This window comes from Gymnoscopelus microlampas, assembly GCF_963454915.1.
Source record: "Gymnoscopelus microlampas genome assembly, chromosome: 22".
Classification (NCBI taxonomy): Eukaryota; Metazoa; Chordata; class Actinopteri; order Myctophiformes; family Myctophidae; genus Gymnoscopelus; species Gymnoscopelus microlampas.
The window spans coordinates 36,533,589-36,549,189 of NC_139959.1; the positions used below are offsets into that span (position 1 = coordinate 36,533,589).

A 15,601-nucleotide genomic window follows, 5' to 3' on the forward strand; every position below is an offset into this window, starting at 1 on the left:
TTCTATTCTATTCTGTCTCAACAGTTCTGCAAAGGGAACTCGATCGAGTACCTGACGGGCCGCGTGTGGATCGGCTTCTGGCTGGTCATCATCGTGGTGGTCATGGTGGCGTTCGAGGGCAGCTTCCTGGTGCGCTTCGTCTCCCGCTTCACCCAGGAGATCTTCTCCTTCCTCATCTCCCTCATCTTCATCTGCGAGACCTTCATCAAGCTGGCCAGGGTAAGGAGGGCTGCTTACAGACTTGACATAACAACCTTTTAGTGGTGGGGGGGGGGGTTTACATACTTACTGCACAGATTCTTAACCCATTAAGACCTGAGACCGATCAAAGATGTGTCTGATCACGCAGGTGTTTACTTAAGGCTTAACCTGGATGTTCAACCTAAAAACACAGTATGGAGACTTAACACAAGTCTCCTAAATAACCCCCAATGTCAGGAATATGTTAAAAAAGAAATAAAGGATTACTTAGAATTTAACGACAATGAAGAAATAACACCTAGTGTTCTATTGGATTCATCAAAATGTGTGATGAGAGGAAAATTAATAATGTGGTCTTCTAGACACAAAAAACAGAAACAGGTGTCTGACTTAACAAACAAACTGGAAAATTTGGAACAAGAACATGTGGACTCAAACGACCCCCATATATTAAAACAAATAAATGCAACAAAACAAGAACTAAATAAGATACTAGATAAACAAGTAGAAATCAAACTTAAATACGTAAAACAAAGGTACTATGAAAATGGGCCTAAAGCAAAAAAAATGCTGGCATGGAAACTACAGAAAGAACAGACTGAAAGATCCATTTTTAAAATCAAAGACCCAGATACCAACGGGTTGAGTTACACTACAGAGGAAATACAGCATTCATTCGAAAAATATTATAAGAAATTATATACACAGCCTCAAGCAGCACCACCTACCCTTGTACAACATTTTTTGGAATCCCTGGACTTACCATCAATAGGTATAGAACAAAATAAGGGGTTAACTCAGGACATAACAACAACAGAAATCAATGATGCAATATCCAGACTGAAGACCAATAAAATGCCAGGGGGAGACTGTTTTCCGGCCGAATGGTATAAATCATTTAGAGACTCACTGACACCTATGCTTGAAAAATGTTTTAACTATGTCCTTCAGGGCGGGGAGACACCTGTGTCTTGGAGACAAGCTATAATATCTGTGATTCCAAAGGTGGGCAAAGACAAGACAGAATGCAGTTCTTATAGACCTATTTCTGTACTGAACATAGACTACAGACTGTTCGCCTCAATAATGGCAAAACGGCTTGAAAACATACTCCCAGACCTAATTGACACGGACCAAACCGGTTTTATAAAAAATAGGCAAACACAGGACAATGTCAGACGTGCCTTGTTTTTGATAGAAGGCATGAGCAAAAGCAATGAAAAGTTCTTAGCTATTAGCTTAGATGCGGAAAAAGCTTTTGATTCTTGTCGCTGGGAATTCTTATACATGATACTTCAACGCCTTGGTTTTGACGAAAAAATTATAAATTGCCTAAAAACTTTATACTACCAGCCAACTGCCAGAGTTAAAATAAACGGCAGTCTAGCAGGAGTAATCAACCTGGAACGGGGATGCCGTCAAGGTTGTAACTTAAGCCCCGCCCTCTTTGCGCTATTTATAGAAGCACTAGCTCAGACAATAAGAGAAGATGACTCCATATCGGGGGTCTCACTTAACGGTAAAGAACACAAGATATGCCTTTACGCGGACGACGTGTTGGTCACACTTTCCGATCCTGATACCAGTCTACCAAAACTAAATGTAAACAAAACTCAAACCCTTTCCTTTAATTACTCACCCCACGAGAATATACGTAAAAAATATAACTTCAAATGGAACTCAGATGTTGTTAAATATTTGGGCATTAATATACCAAAAGATCTAGTCAACATTTATAAAGAAAACTATGACTCAATCACAAAAGAAATACAAAAGGATTTGGACAGATGGGTACCGGTGATATTTGGTATGTATGACCGAATAGAGACCATAAAAATGAACATTTTGCCACGATTGTTATTCCTATTTCAATCTCTACCTGTGGAAATCCCAAAGAAACAATTTGATAACTGGAATCGGATGATCTCCAGGTTCATTTGGAGAGGTCGGAAACCTAGGGTACGTTTCAAAACTTTACAACTACCGAAGGATAAGGGAGGCATGTCACTTCCTTGCCTGGAAGATTATTATAAAGCGGCACAACTAAGATACCTAGTCTGTTGGTGCAATAATGAATATGATGCAAGATGGAAAGACATAGAATTGGACCAACTGAATATCCCTCTCCAGGCCATACTGGGTGATAAAACTCTCATGAAGCAACACACAAAAGAAATAAGCAATTGGACAAAGGTTCCCCTAAATATCTGGTTCAAAGAATGCAAAGTCCAAAAAATAGAAAGAGAGGCACGTTTATTAAAATGGGTGGCGTATGATAAAGACTTTACACCAGCACGGCTGGATTCTAGGTTTAAACGTTGGAATCGGTATGGTATTACAGCATACTGTCTGATCTCATCCAGTACAGGCTTGGAAAGCTTCCAATATCTCATTGATAACCACAACCTAGAAAAACAGGACTTCTACAGATATTTGCAGTTAAGGCATCATTTTGACAAAAACATAATGGCTGTGGGAAACAAAACAGACCTCATCAATATTTTCATTGATGCCTACAAAGGCAACACCACCAAAAAACTGGTATCAAGAATATATTCAGGTATACAGACAGCTAGGAACCACTCCACTTCCTATGTTAAACTTAAATGGGAAAAAGAAGCAGACATAACCTTAACAGAGGAGGAATGGCTGAATATATGTGATATGATAACCACCACCACTAGTTCCGGCCTTTGGAGGGAGTTCTCATGGAAGAACATGATTAGGTTCTTTATTACCCCAAGGAGAAAATACTTACAAAATGGTACACCAGAATCGGGGAATTGTTGGAGAGACTGCAATAATACAATGGCTGACCACTTCCATATATTCTGGGGCTGTCCAGTAACCCAAAACTACTGGCTTGAGATTGTATCAGATATTAACGCAATAATGGGTTCTGAGCTTGAATGTACTTTTACCAAAATTTACCTGAGTAACATACCACCCGAATTTAGCACCGCAGACAAGTACCTTCTCAAAATATTATTGGTGGCCAGTAAGAAGGCTATAACCAGGAGGTGGCTCGACAAAAACCCACCAACAAAGGGGGAGTGGATAGCCATTGTACAGAACATATACGAAATGGAGAAACTCACATATTCTGTAAGACTCCGTATGGATACTTTTTGTAAATACTGGTTAAAATGGATATTACATATGAAAATAGTTCTGTGAAAGACCTGTAAAGAAGTGGGGTTTTTTGAATGTATATCTGTATGTATGTACAAGTATGTGAATCTGTACTATGCGTGGGGATACCTTGCTTGATTTAATACCTCTATGTTATATACTTTTTATTTTTGTACACTTTACTGCTTGTTTTTTATTTCTATGTATATCTCAACGAAAGGACTGAAGTTGCTTCAAATAAGGATCCCTCTCATTTCATCTGGACTGAATAGCCCTTAAAGGACAACTTTGGTTTTTTACAACCAAGGTTTATATTTTAGCTTGTAATTAAAGTAAATAAATGATGAGTGTAATTTTTTTTTCATTTACTGCTTTCTATAGTTTTAGCATTTTTTGCGATATTTTTTACAGTGGGCGGGGGCATTCTGTCCGGTGGCTAAATATGCCTTTTTTACACAATAAAAAAGGTCCGGCTGTCTGAGATGGCCAGATGTGAGTTATTGGGGGCTAGAAGAGCTACTGTAAATAATAATAAAGAAACCGCCGGGTTAATGTGTTAAAAAAATACATATTTAGCCACCGGACAGAATGCCCCCGCCCACTGTGAAAACACTGTAAAAAAGATTGTGAAAATTGCTAAAACTATAGAAAGCAGTAAATTAAAAAAATTTAACACTCATCTTTTATTTACTTAAATTACAATCTAAAACATAAACATTGGTTGTAAAAAACCAAAGTTGTCCTTTAACATGAGAATGTTAACTTTGCCAGAAATGTACTAATTTAATTTAATGTATATGTGATGCCCAACATGACCTAACCTGCTCTAAGAAAAAGAAAATAAAAAGAAAGTTTAAAAAAAAAAAAAGACCTGAGACCGATTCTACAAAATGTCTTCTAAATCCTAACATTTTTTTTTTTTTAAACCTATGTTGCTATATCAGTGGTTCTCAGACTTTTTCATGTCAAGGACCCCCAAAATATGATGTATTTGGCCGAGGACCCCCATCTCAAAATATTTTGTTCCAGGGACCCCCCAGAAGCAAAGATTTGAGTTACAAATGTTTGCTTAAAAATATATATGTTCAAAGACTTACACACATTTTCACAATTTAAAAAAAATAGTAGATCTACAAGCTCATAGTGCGGCACTCGGTGCCGCGCTATGAGCTTGTATATCTGCTATTTTTGAATAGCCAAAGAAATCTAAAGTGACACAGATGCGTCCCCGGTCTTGGGTTAAACGCTGTACCTCGAGTCCAGGTGTGCCTTGGGATTTTGTGATAACCACATTGATATTGCCTTCTTGATTTAGGCTGCAGCCTATTGAGCGAGTTGTACGTGAGGCAGTGATTAGTTCCATATGGACACCTCAAGACAAACCTGCACAAGACAAGGAATTATATAAAACATTAAGAGGTTAAAGATGAGTGTCTGCGGTGTTCTGACACAACATAAGCGTAATCTATAATTGGAAGTAACACTTGAGATATTTATATCTTCAAAAGAGAAACAATTATATGTTTTTTGGGTGACATTCAAATCCTGGGGTCAAAATAAGTCTGCTTGTCTAACGAGCACAATCATCTGTGATGGACTGACTGTTCATGGGAATTAAATGGATTAAGAGTTGGATCTATCATCACCCAGGCTTGTATGGTGTTGAGATGTTGAGGTTGCTATTTTCAGAGCTTCATTCATGGCGTTCAGGGATTTGGGTCATTAACCAATCAATCTCCATGTATTATTTATATCTCCATTGTTATTGTAGTATGCCCATTTATAAGGGGTGTGGGTGTGTGTGCACGCACATTGGTGTGTGTTGCATGTGTGCCATTAGGTAAAGGGAAGCTGTGCTTTAAAGCCTCACTATGTTTTCTTTAAATGAAGAAAATGTAATTTTGTCCAATCTGTATGGGAGAGAATATTAACACAATATAACTTTGTCTCCCTGCTCTTCTATTGAGACATTTAGATTGTGTCAAAGGACATGCTTCACCTATAGACACAGGATCTGACATGAATTTTGACCTGACGGTCAAGATTAAATGTATTTATTTAATCTATTAGCTCAATGGTAAGAATGTCAGGACTTAAGCAGGAAATTAGGTTCAAAGCCGTGGTAGAAGAGGAAAGTTACATAGTGCAGCTTGAATGTGACACTGTGTACTGTGCATGCTATTTGTCCGTGTGTACATATAGTGTGTGTGTGTGTGTGTGTGTATTTTGTTTGATCAAGAAAAAAAACAGTTTTTCAATGGGAGCTCTCTGTTCTCTTGTTGTTGCCGGGCAGATCTTCAAGGAGTACCCGCTGAAGCGCTGTCCCGGTAAAATCAACGGCACTGACGAAGACGCAGGGAACATCACAACGTTACTACTAGGCAACAGCAGCGGTGTCCCCATCGTCCCTGAGAACACCGGGGAGCCCAACACCGCCCTGCTGTCTCTGGTGCTCATGGCCGGGACCTTCTTCATCGCCTTCTACCTACGCAAGTTCAAGAACAGCGCCTTCTTCCCCGGAAGGGTAAAAAAAGCCATTGTTTTGTATACGTTTGGACGGGACAGCGCATATTAATTAACATCACATGCAAAATGTAGTCTAAATACACCGGATTTAGCAAGAAGGCTAATTTCCAATCATGGTCCACAGAAAACAAGCAACATTACAAAAGCAGATATAAACATTACAAAAGGGTACAAAACAGAAGAGAAAAACAACAAGTGCCCATTGTTGCTAAACAGATGCTAAATGACCATGTTCAGCCAAATCAAATATGTAACTTAATAAATGCACCTTGGATGTGCATAAAATCCCCTGTATAATGGAATCTGTGGTTTAAATTATTTTACAAATGATGATAGCAGTTGCGCCAAGTACTGGGTGGAAGAAAATCAGCTTGTACTGCATTGTGAGTATAGTCTGCATATACATGCAGTACTCTGTAGTTGTGTTAAAACATAATTTGTGTTGTTCAGTTCCGTAGGATTATTGGTGATTTTGGAGTACCCATCGCCATCCTCATCATGGTGTTGGTGGACTACAGCCTAAAAGACACCTTTACGCAGGTGAGACCCATATAGTACATCTATATACAGTACATACAGGTAAATCGGTACTGTCGGGCAGAAACCTCTTATCTCCATATTTTAACGTAAATTAACGTCCTACTTGATCATACTACAGCGTCACACAAAAGCATCAAAAGTAGCAGATCTACAAGCTCTAAAGCTTGTAAATCTGCTACTTTTGATCAGCTTTTTTTTAATTTGAATGCTGAAAACGAACAGTTTTGGACATGGTTTCCACCCGACAGACAATATACTGTATTTACTGTAACTACAGGTCAGTCACCACTGACCCACAGCTATTAACCAAGTATTAACTCCTGTGTGTCTCTCCTCCTCCTCCTCCGGTCTGTCCAGAAACTGAGCGTTCCCAGTGGCTTCTCAGTGACCAGTCCAGAGAAGCGTGGCTGGGTGATCAGTCCTCTGGGCTCTGACGGAGCCTTCCCCATCTGGATGATGTTTGGCTGTGTGCTGCCCGCCCTACTGGTGTTCATCCTCATCTTCATGGAGACACAGATCACCACGTGAGTTTCTACAACTCGTTATTATAGTTAACGAAAACTAACGGAAAAACTAAATCTAAAATTTAAAAAACATTTTCGTTAACTGATCTACATTAAAAAACAGATTATTTTTTTTAACGATAACTTAACTGAAACTGTGTTGTGTTTACAAAACTTACTAAAACGAACTGAAATTATAGACAAAATGCGTTTATTTTCGTTTATTTATAAGGTTTTTTGGATGATATGAATGTATTGATTTCACTGTACCAAATGTATAAATAAATGCTATCTTTTTATTACACAATGCTTACCTTTTCAATCCTGCACCTGACAAATAATTCAAAGTATTGAAAAAACTTAAAACTAATACAAACTAACAAACTATTAGCATTTTCAAAAATAAAAACTAGGAAATCCGCTAATACCAATACCAGTCATGAAAAAATATTGGCTCAGGAATGCAACAAAAACAAAGAAATCTCCATGACTTCAAGGATTCATGGTGTGTGTAATTGATAGAAAATAAGTCATTTTCATGAGATGCTTTAAAACTTTAATGTACATTATGCACTGCATTTTGATTTTCCCTCATGTAAACACTGTCTGTCTGTCTGTGTCTCTCATGAAACCTCCATCCAGTCTGATAGTGAGTAAGAAGGAGAGGATGCTGGTGAAGGGCTCTGGGTTCCACCTGGACCTGATGCTCATCGTGGTGCTGGGGGGAACCTGTGCCCTGTTCGGCCTGCCCTGGATGGCGGCCGCCACCGTGCGCTCCGTCACCCACGCCAACGCCCTCACCGTCATGAGCAAGGCCGTCGCCCCCGGCGACAAGCCACGCATCCAGGAAGTGAAAGAGCAGAGGGTGACGGGGCTGCTGGTCGCCATTATGGTCGGTGAGTGTCTGTCGGCGGCGTTATTATTATTATTCACCAACAACGGACGTTTGGGGGCGAGAATTTGACTTTGTGTCATGATGTACAGTATTATGACATGAATATGCATTCATATACATTCTACAGGAACAAGATCTTAAACATACTGTTGGGACTGTGGTCTACAACACAGTAGACATAGGTTATAATACATATTCATCATATACTGTACCGTATCCAGTCTTAAGAGGGTAATCAGGCAGTGATCATGCAGCAGCAGCTGTTGCTCCTCATGGATATATACATTATGATTAGGAGGAACATGCATTATGATAAGGAGGAACATAAATATATACATTATGATTAGGAGAACATGGATATATTATGGCCCAATTCCAATTTCCCCCCTAAACCCCTTACAGTAAGTGACCTCAGCTGGTAAGTGCTTCAGTGTGAGCTGCTGCTAGGGCCCCAAATGGTATAAAAGGAATGCGACAGCACTTTAGAGGAGTCCTTCATGACACTTTACATAACTTTTAAGAGAGCCTCCCCGAGTCCTGGCAGAGTAGTTCCGGAGAAGCGGACTGAGTGGCCCTGTCTTTCCCTATAGGACTGACCGTGGGTAGCTACTGGGACGTAAGTCGGGGCTTGATCTGTATGTTGTTGCGAGACCCGAAACACCCTATGACCCCAGGCTACAACACTGATGATACGTCCCAGGTGCATCTATGTGATGTTTTCTTTATAGTTAAAACTCTTACTGTCCTTATTTACAGTCAGTGCTTTAATCGTTGTGATTGTTGTTGTTGATTATTATTATATTTACGTTATTCTGTTTTTAATTTGTGTTTAGGTTAGGGTTTGTAATATTATTCATTTTAAATTGTATTTCCATATTTACTCCCTTATTTGTACAAAATGTATAGGCCTACCTTCCCTTCCGTCTCCCTTTTTAAACGGTGAGAAAGCACTAGTGTTGACATCTAACCGCGATGCATGACTAATTTGCATACTTGAATAATTGACGCTTGGAGGATTCCCTTCATTCCCTGGTAACGCTATGAACTATGGGTAAATTCCCTTAGCCAAAGTCTGCATCGATGCTGAGTTATGGACAGGGTGCATCACTGACTTACCCATGTCAAACGGGACAGCCCTCAGGCCCTCAAGCCCTCGCGGACGTGAACGTGCGCTTAAAGCTGAATTCCAATGTCCCAACTTTCACTCTCCCCCAGCGAGCGAGGAGAGGATTAGATGCGAGGACAGAGTGATGGACCGGGTTGGCCTCATAGGATCGGAATGCACTACGTTCGTCTAGTGTCATTTCAAAGCCACGGCAAATTCCGCAAACACACAGCTGGATAACTGGAACCAAAGCTGTGGATGAAAATATACATGCATAGAATAAATTGCAGGTATAGAATGGTACAGAATAGATAATTCATCAATGTGGATGGATGGCCACATCGTTATCTTTATAGTTAACAATGTTGTGCTAAGCCATTTATTCCTGAAATAGTGAATGAAGCGACAGGATGCGCAAACTTACATTTATGAATGGAATCCTGACCGCATCCCTCTTTTTGCTCATACAGTGTCCTAATCCTAATCCCCTAATTACTTCAAAAACGTAGTTTTTAACGGCAAAAGTAGCACTTAAACTGCTTCCTAATAAAGTGTTTTTAGATTTTTTTTAAAGTGACTTTGAGTACAGCGGCTATGAGCCTATACATCTGCTATTTTTGAATTACTTTAAAAAATGTAGAAAATGTATAATTATAATTTAACCTGGTCCCTGGTACAACACCCTTTCAGATGGGGGTCCTCGGCCAAATACGTGTCATTTTCGGGGGGGTCCTTGACATGGAAAAAGTTTGAGAACCACTGATCTTCGGAAGTGGTTCTCAACCAGCGGGAAATCCATTTGGTTTCATTTTACGCTCTCAAGGGTTAAATTATATGAAAAAGGTTGAAAACTACTGCTCTCTTTCTCTTCTAGGCATGTCCATTGTGATCGGTGACCTGCTGCGTCAGATCCCGCTGGCCGTGCTGTTTGGCATCTTCCTCTACATGGGCGTGATGTCACTGAACGGCATCCAGCTGACGGAGCGCATGATGCTGCTCCTCATGCCGCCCAAGTACCACCCCGACCACACCTACGTCCGCAAGGTGAGGAGGAGGGCGGCGCAGAGATTTATGACTATATATTTAAAATAACTGCAATGTTGTTTGGTCCTAACTCATGTGGTCTTTATACCTCATGTACGGCTGCACAATTGTGGCTAAAATTACAGTCACATTTATTTTTACTTTATTTTGTAACCGCGATTATCGTTGACCCTTGCAGGCTTATTCAAAGGCTAAAATGTAATTTAGCCTTGTTATGCAGACAGATGCCAGGTTAATTTGTAGATCTGGGGGGGTCCCTGGAACAAAATGTTTTGAGATGGGGGGCGGCGCCCAAATACATATCATTTTGGGTGGTCGTTGACATGAAAAAAGTTTGAGAACCACTGATATTATAGCAACTTAAGTTTAAAAAGAAACTGCTTTGAAGACATTTGTAGAATCCCCCCAGAAGCAAAGATTTGAGTTACAAATGTTTGCTTTAAAAATGTATATATATTCAAAGATTTGCACACATTTTGCATGTGTGCTATGAGCTTCTGCTATTTTTGAGTAGCCAAAGAAATAAAAAAATGCACACATGCGTTCCCGTTTAGCCATTGACCTGTTCTTGTGTGTCCAGGTGCGTACGCTGCGCATGCACCTGTTCACCTGCATCCAGCTGGTGTGTCTGGCGTCGCTGTGGGCGGTCATGTCCACCCAGGCGTCCCTGGCCTTCCCCTTCGTCCTCATCCTCACCGTGCCCGTCAAGATGTTCCTCCTGCCTCGCATCTTCACCTCCAGAGAGATGGCATGTGTAAGTCTCACCCGCCACAAGGGGGCGCACTAAGCTCTTATTAAAATTCATGACCGGCTCAAATGAAGGAATGGAATCCGTGTATTGCTGTAAATACGAATTTATAATTTACTGTTCTGCTCCATATTGCGGAACAACCACTTGAAATGTAAAGATCTGAAGCCCAGAGTTCTGTCAAAGAAATGTGTCATTTTTGACAATAGGATTTGAAAATGAAACTGAGTTTGAGTGATTTAATACTTTATTAACAGTTATACAATGATGTTATACAATGATGCTAAAAGGATAACGCAAAAGGTCCATTGTGGTCCTATGTACAGTAATCAATTCATCAAGACATATAAAGACATACAATACTATACAAGAGATCATCAATACTAGGAGCAGTAAAAGTATATTTACAGAAAAACAGTGGGGGGGGGGGGGTCATTTCTTTTGGCAATCTAGAAGACTAGTCTAGGTCCAGTTGTAAATTGCAGACAGGTGCTCTTTTGTGGCGGTTTTGAAGGAGGATGGGGAGTCACACTTTTTGATGTCTGGTGGTAGGGTATTCCACATTTTTGTGGCATAGTAGAATGAATTCATCCCCATGTTTGTGCCGAATCTGGGGGGAATGAGATCAGTGGAGCTCCCTCTGGTTTTGTGCCCATTCACTAAAAGTGTTCATTCTCTACTACCCTTACATACATCATTGTAAAATAACATTAATACCACATAATTAACACCATTGTAAACGTTAACATTGTTCTTTTCCCTTTTTTGTATTCGTAGCTGGACGCAGACGACGCAGAGCCCAAGTTGTTCGACGAGAGGGAGGGACACGACGAGTATTCAGAGATGCACATGCCGGTTTAACGTACAAATAAGTCCCTCCTCCTCGCGCCACCACCTTACGCTCTTAAAGTGGACGCACACACAAAGCTGTCGATCACCCTCACCAACCAAACCAACCAACCGATGACGGGGGCAGAACAGAGTCCCTGGGGAACCGTAGGCGTTCTTCACTCCTCAGTGCAATTTCTTTTTAGCCGCATCACTGTCTGTGCCCTGTCCAGTCCTCGTTCTCGTCCATCGACTGAATTGAGGTAACATGGCGGACATTGGCACGAAAACCACAGCGATCTGGCACTTTTAAGTGGTCAATCATTAATTCATTTACGCCGATGATATAAACCTTTAGATCTTAGATCACAGCGGTGCTTTTCCGTCTCAGACGTGTTCCGTGACCTAGCTTACTGTGTACTGTAGCGTCAAACGGGACTTTGTAGGCCCTATATTAACTACTTAAAACTCAATGTCTTTTCTGTTTTTCGCTCTACGTGAAATAACTGAAAATCGCTGAAAATAGCCGTCCGACAAGCTCGCAACGCGTTGTGAGCTTGTCGATCTGCTATTCCTGCGAAGGTTTTACACAGAATACGGATGCTGGCGGTTTATAAGTGGTTAATGTTGCAGAGAGGCCCTGTTACCCACTTAAAGAGCACTTTGTGTTTGTGTGTGGCACAAAAAAAAACAAATATCAACCGAGGTGTTAAACGGTGATGATCAGCATCGTTTCATATTGTACTTGTATTTTATTTTTTTTGAGGGGCGGGGGTTTGTTTTTTTAATAATATATTTCAGGGGAGGAGAAATTACAAAATCAACCGATGAGTTCGCAGCGCTCGACAAAGATTGAGAGCCGTTAGAGTTATAGACGGATAAGATAGATAGATAGATAGATGCGCGTTCATTTTCAATCCTGAAAGGTTGCTCTGATTCACATTGAATATGTGGAGGATTATATTTGGGATACATTCCTTCTTTTTAAACATGTAAACAACATGCAAAGAGTTATATATATATCGCTGTGGACGTTTCGTCTGCTTTTTCCATGTCGTCGTCGTCGTGGCTCTTTTATGCTCACCAAGCGCCTTAATGAAGGAAGTGAAAGGTATATATGCTGAGAAACGTTTTGTTTTTTTGTTTTTTAAACAGCTCTTCACTTAGCAACAGCAGCCACTCGTAGCTCCTAGCACTTTTTAACACAAACAAAATACTTTTTTCCCCCTCACGCTCCTGTATTTTATGCAAATTGTTTTATATATGTATATCTAGTGTGTCCCTGTTGGACCGTGTTGTCGTGTACTTGGCCATAAGAGTCGACGTTGCCTTAGTGTGCTTCTTGAATAATAACCCCTTAATCTCCTACTGATGACTAAGCTTGTGCCTCTTGCCTTTAAAAAATGATACCGTGTCTGTATTGGACCTCAGCTGTTTTTAGAGTAGTAGATCCTAATTAATATATCGATTTAACTGTCAGAGCTATAATAGGCTCGAGGTGTGAGACATTTAAGGTGTTACTCCTGTGCCTGCGTTGACTGAAGCTGACCAGTAAGGGGGAGGTCATATTGTGCAGCGTTACCAAAACTAAGAAACACAGTGCTGTATTTCTACATGTATCATCACTACATTACCATGACAGTGTCGTCTTTCAGTGCAGTCAGTGCCCACACTTATAATAACGTTTCCTTCAATAGACATTATTAACACAGCGCATTGCAAAAAGTTACGTTCAAAAGACTAGCTTTATCACTAATGTTGTTGACATCGCATTAACCCATTGAATCCGGGAACGCGTGTCTGTCATTTTTAGATTTCTTTGGCTGTTCAAAAATAGCAGATATACAAGCTCATAGCACAGCACCGAGTGCCGCGCTGTGAGCTTGTAGATTTGTGCAAATCTTTGAATATATATATATATTTTTTTAAAGTGAACATTTGTAAAATATTGTTGTTCCAAGGACGCCCCAGAAGCAAAGATTTTGAGTTCAACATTCTCGTTTAAAAAAATATATACTCGATACGATTTGCACAACTTTCCACGATAAAAAAAAAATAGCAGATCTACAAGCTCATAGCCCGGCACTCGGTGCCGTGCTATGAGCTTGTAGATCTGCTATTTTTTAATAGCCAAAGAAATCTTAAAAATGACAGATGTATTCCCAGATTGAATGGGTTAACCTTTGTATTTAATGTTGTTTGTATTTAATTAAGGTTGTGGCTTCAGTAGTAGCTTATTTTTTTTGTCTATTGCTGAATCCCCCACCACCCCTCCCTCGTCTGCGGGCCAACCACAAGGTCGTATAATGGTAATGGTGTATATTATATTATAGTATGAGTTTTTGGTCACCTGAGTTCTTATTTGTGTGTTTGGTAGTGTTGACAATCTAGTCAGTTTAATGGGTGAGAGCACTAATTTATTTTCGTTACTTTGTCCGGGTGCCAAATTGTGTCTCGTTGTAAATAAATGAATAGTTTTGTTTCCAGAACAAACGACTACAGTTCAGTCATCTCTCCTATAACCATATCGTGTGAGATTTTTCTTTTTATTATTTACGTCGGGGGTGGTTCAGCGCATAGTTTGCTAAACTTTTCTCACAACATTCCACAGCATATTGCAAAAAGTTACCTTTAAAAGACTATAGTTCTATCACTAATGATGTTGACAAAATAAAACGTCCATGATGAGTTGTGGACCCGCGTCCGACCGACCAAACTCTCTCCACTGAATCTGTGTCGACAATCTCGCTATACGTGTGTATCACCACAGACAGGAAAGGCTTCTTATTGTTTTTAAAAGAAAAGAACATGCGTTTATGAATAGATCGAGGAGTTATGAATGTATCAGTTTATTATGAATTGATTATCGATTGAAGCTTTGACTGTGCTTTGAGATATATATGTGTGTGTTAGTGTGCGTGTGTGTGTGTGTGTGTGTGTGTGTGTGTGTTAGAGTGAGCGTGTATACACACACAATTGTCTGTTGTTCTCACATGTATGCATTGAAGACACTACTTTGAACCACAGGGCCATATCTGGCATTAGGCCTTATGCCTCATCCCTAATCTTCTTAGGCATTTTTTAATACTTTAAAAAATAGTGAAAAATAACCGAGCTACAAGCTCACATGTAGACGTAGATCGGCTATTTTCACTATTTTAAAAAGTATTACAAATGCCTTAGAAGGTAAGGGCCGTGCAAGATGGCGCCCTGTCAGTGTAAACTGCCTTTGCCCGTATCTCATCACCACGATATTTGTCTGTAATTAATTTGTGCCTATTGTCACCTAAAGTCACTGAAAATCTTTATTAAGTGCCACTGGTGGTGTGTGTGTGTGTGTGTGTGTGTGTGTGTGTGTGTGTGTGTGTGTGTGTGTGTGTGTGTGTGTGTGTGTATCACATGAACAATTGTATCACAAAAGGTGTTTTATTATTATTAGACCATTATAAGCCTGTGTGGGACCATCGTGGAATGGTTGCTGACTAAGTCTCAGATGAATGACACTTGGATTGCACTCCCCCCAGTCGCCACAGGATGTCACTGTGTCTCATTGCAGCAAGTGACATTATTGCTGAAGACAGAGTATATTTAATTAACCCATTAAGACCAGAGGCCGATTATACAAAATCACAACAATTCAACATTTTTCACAGCACTTTGCAGATTTTTCAAAATCTTTCAAAAATAGCAGATCTACAAGCTCGCAGCGCGGCACGAAGTGACATGCTGTGAGCTTGTATATCTGCTATTTTTGAATAGCCAACGCTAAAACGACACTTGCTTTCCCGGTTTTAATGGGTTAAAGAGTATTTAATTAAAGCACACAAGAGCTTGAGAAGGAATATTAATGAAGGAAAAAGGGTGGCTTCGTGGGGTGCGATGCCCAGTTTTATGTTTGCTAACGTGCTAATGTGGATGAAGGTATCGTTTGTGTCACAGTTTTAACTCCTTGTGGAAAATACTGATACAGTGTAATGTTCCATTTCAAAAAGCAATACATACAAAAGTCTGAGCATATATATTATTGCTGGTGTGCCCTGTACATAAAATGGTTCAAATATTGATGACAAATAAAAATT

General features: G+C 40.1%; 1 protein-coding gene across 4 annotated transcripts in view; it reads left to right on the forward strand.

Annotated features, from left to right (window-relative positions):
• The window catches only part of slc4a2b (solute carrier family 4 member 2b), a 93,148-nt gene extending 79,665 nt beyond the window's left edge, over window positions 1-13,483 (forward strand). For all 4 annotated transcript variants that reach the window (XM_084049047.1, XM_084049048.1, XM_084049049.1 and 1 more), the window contains 8 exons: window positions 25-219; window positions 5,627-5,857; window positions 6,310-6,399; window positions 6,757-6,923; window positions 7,545-7,798; window positions 9,777-9,946; window positions 10,527-10,700; window positions 11,472-13,483. In XM_084049047.1, coding sequence (XP_083905173.1) covers window positions 25-219; window positions 5,627-5,857; window positions 6,310-6,399; window positions 6,757-6,923; window positions 7,545-7,798; window positions 9,777-9,946; window positions 10,527-10,700; window positions 11,472-11,555 — 1,365 coding nt within the window. In that variant the 3' untranslated portion in view covers window positions 11,556-13,483. The remainder of the gene's footprint in view (window positions 1-24; window positions 220-5,626; window positions 5,858-6,309; window positions 6,400-6,756; window positions 6,924-7,544; window positions 7,799-9,776; window positions 9,947-10,526; window positions 10,701-11,471) is intronic.
• Window positions 13,484-15,601: the final 2,118 nt, after the last annotated feature.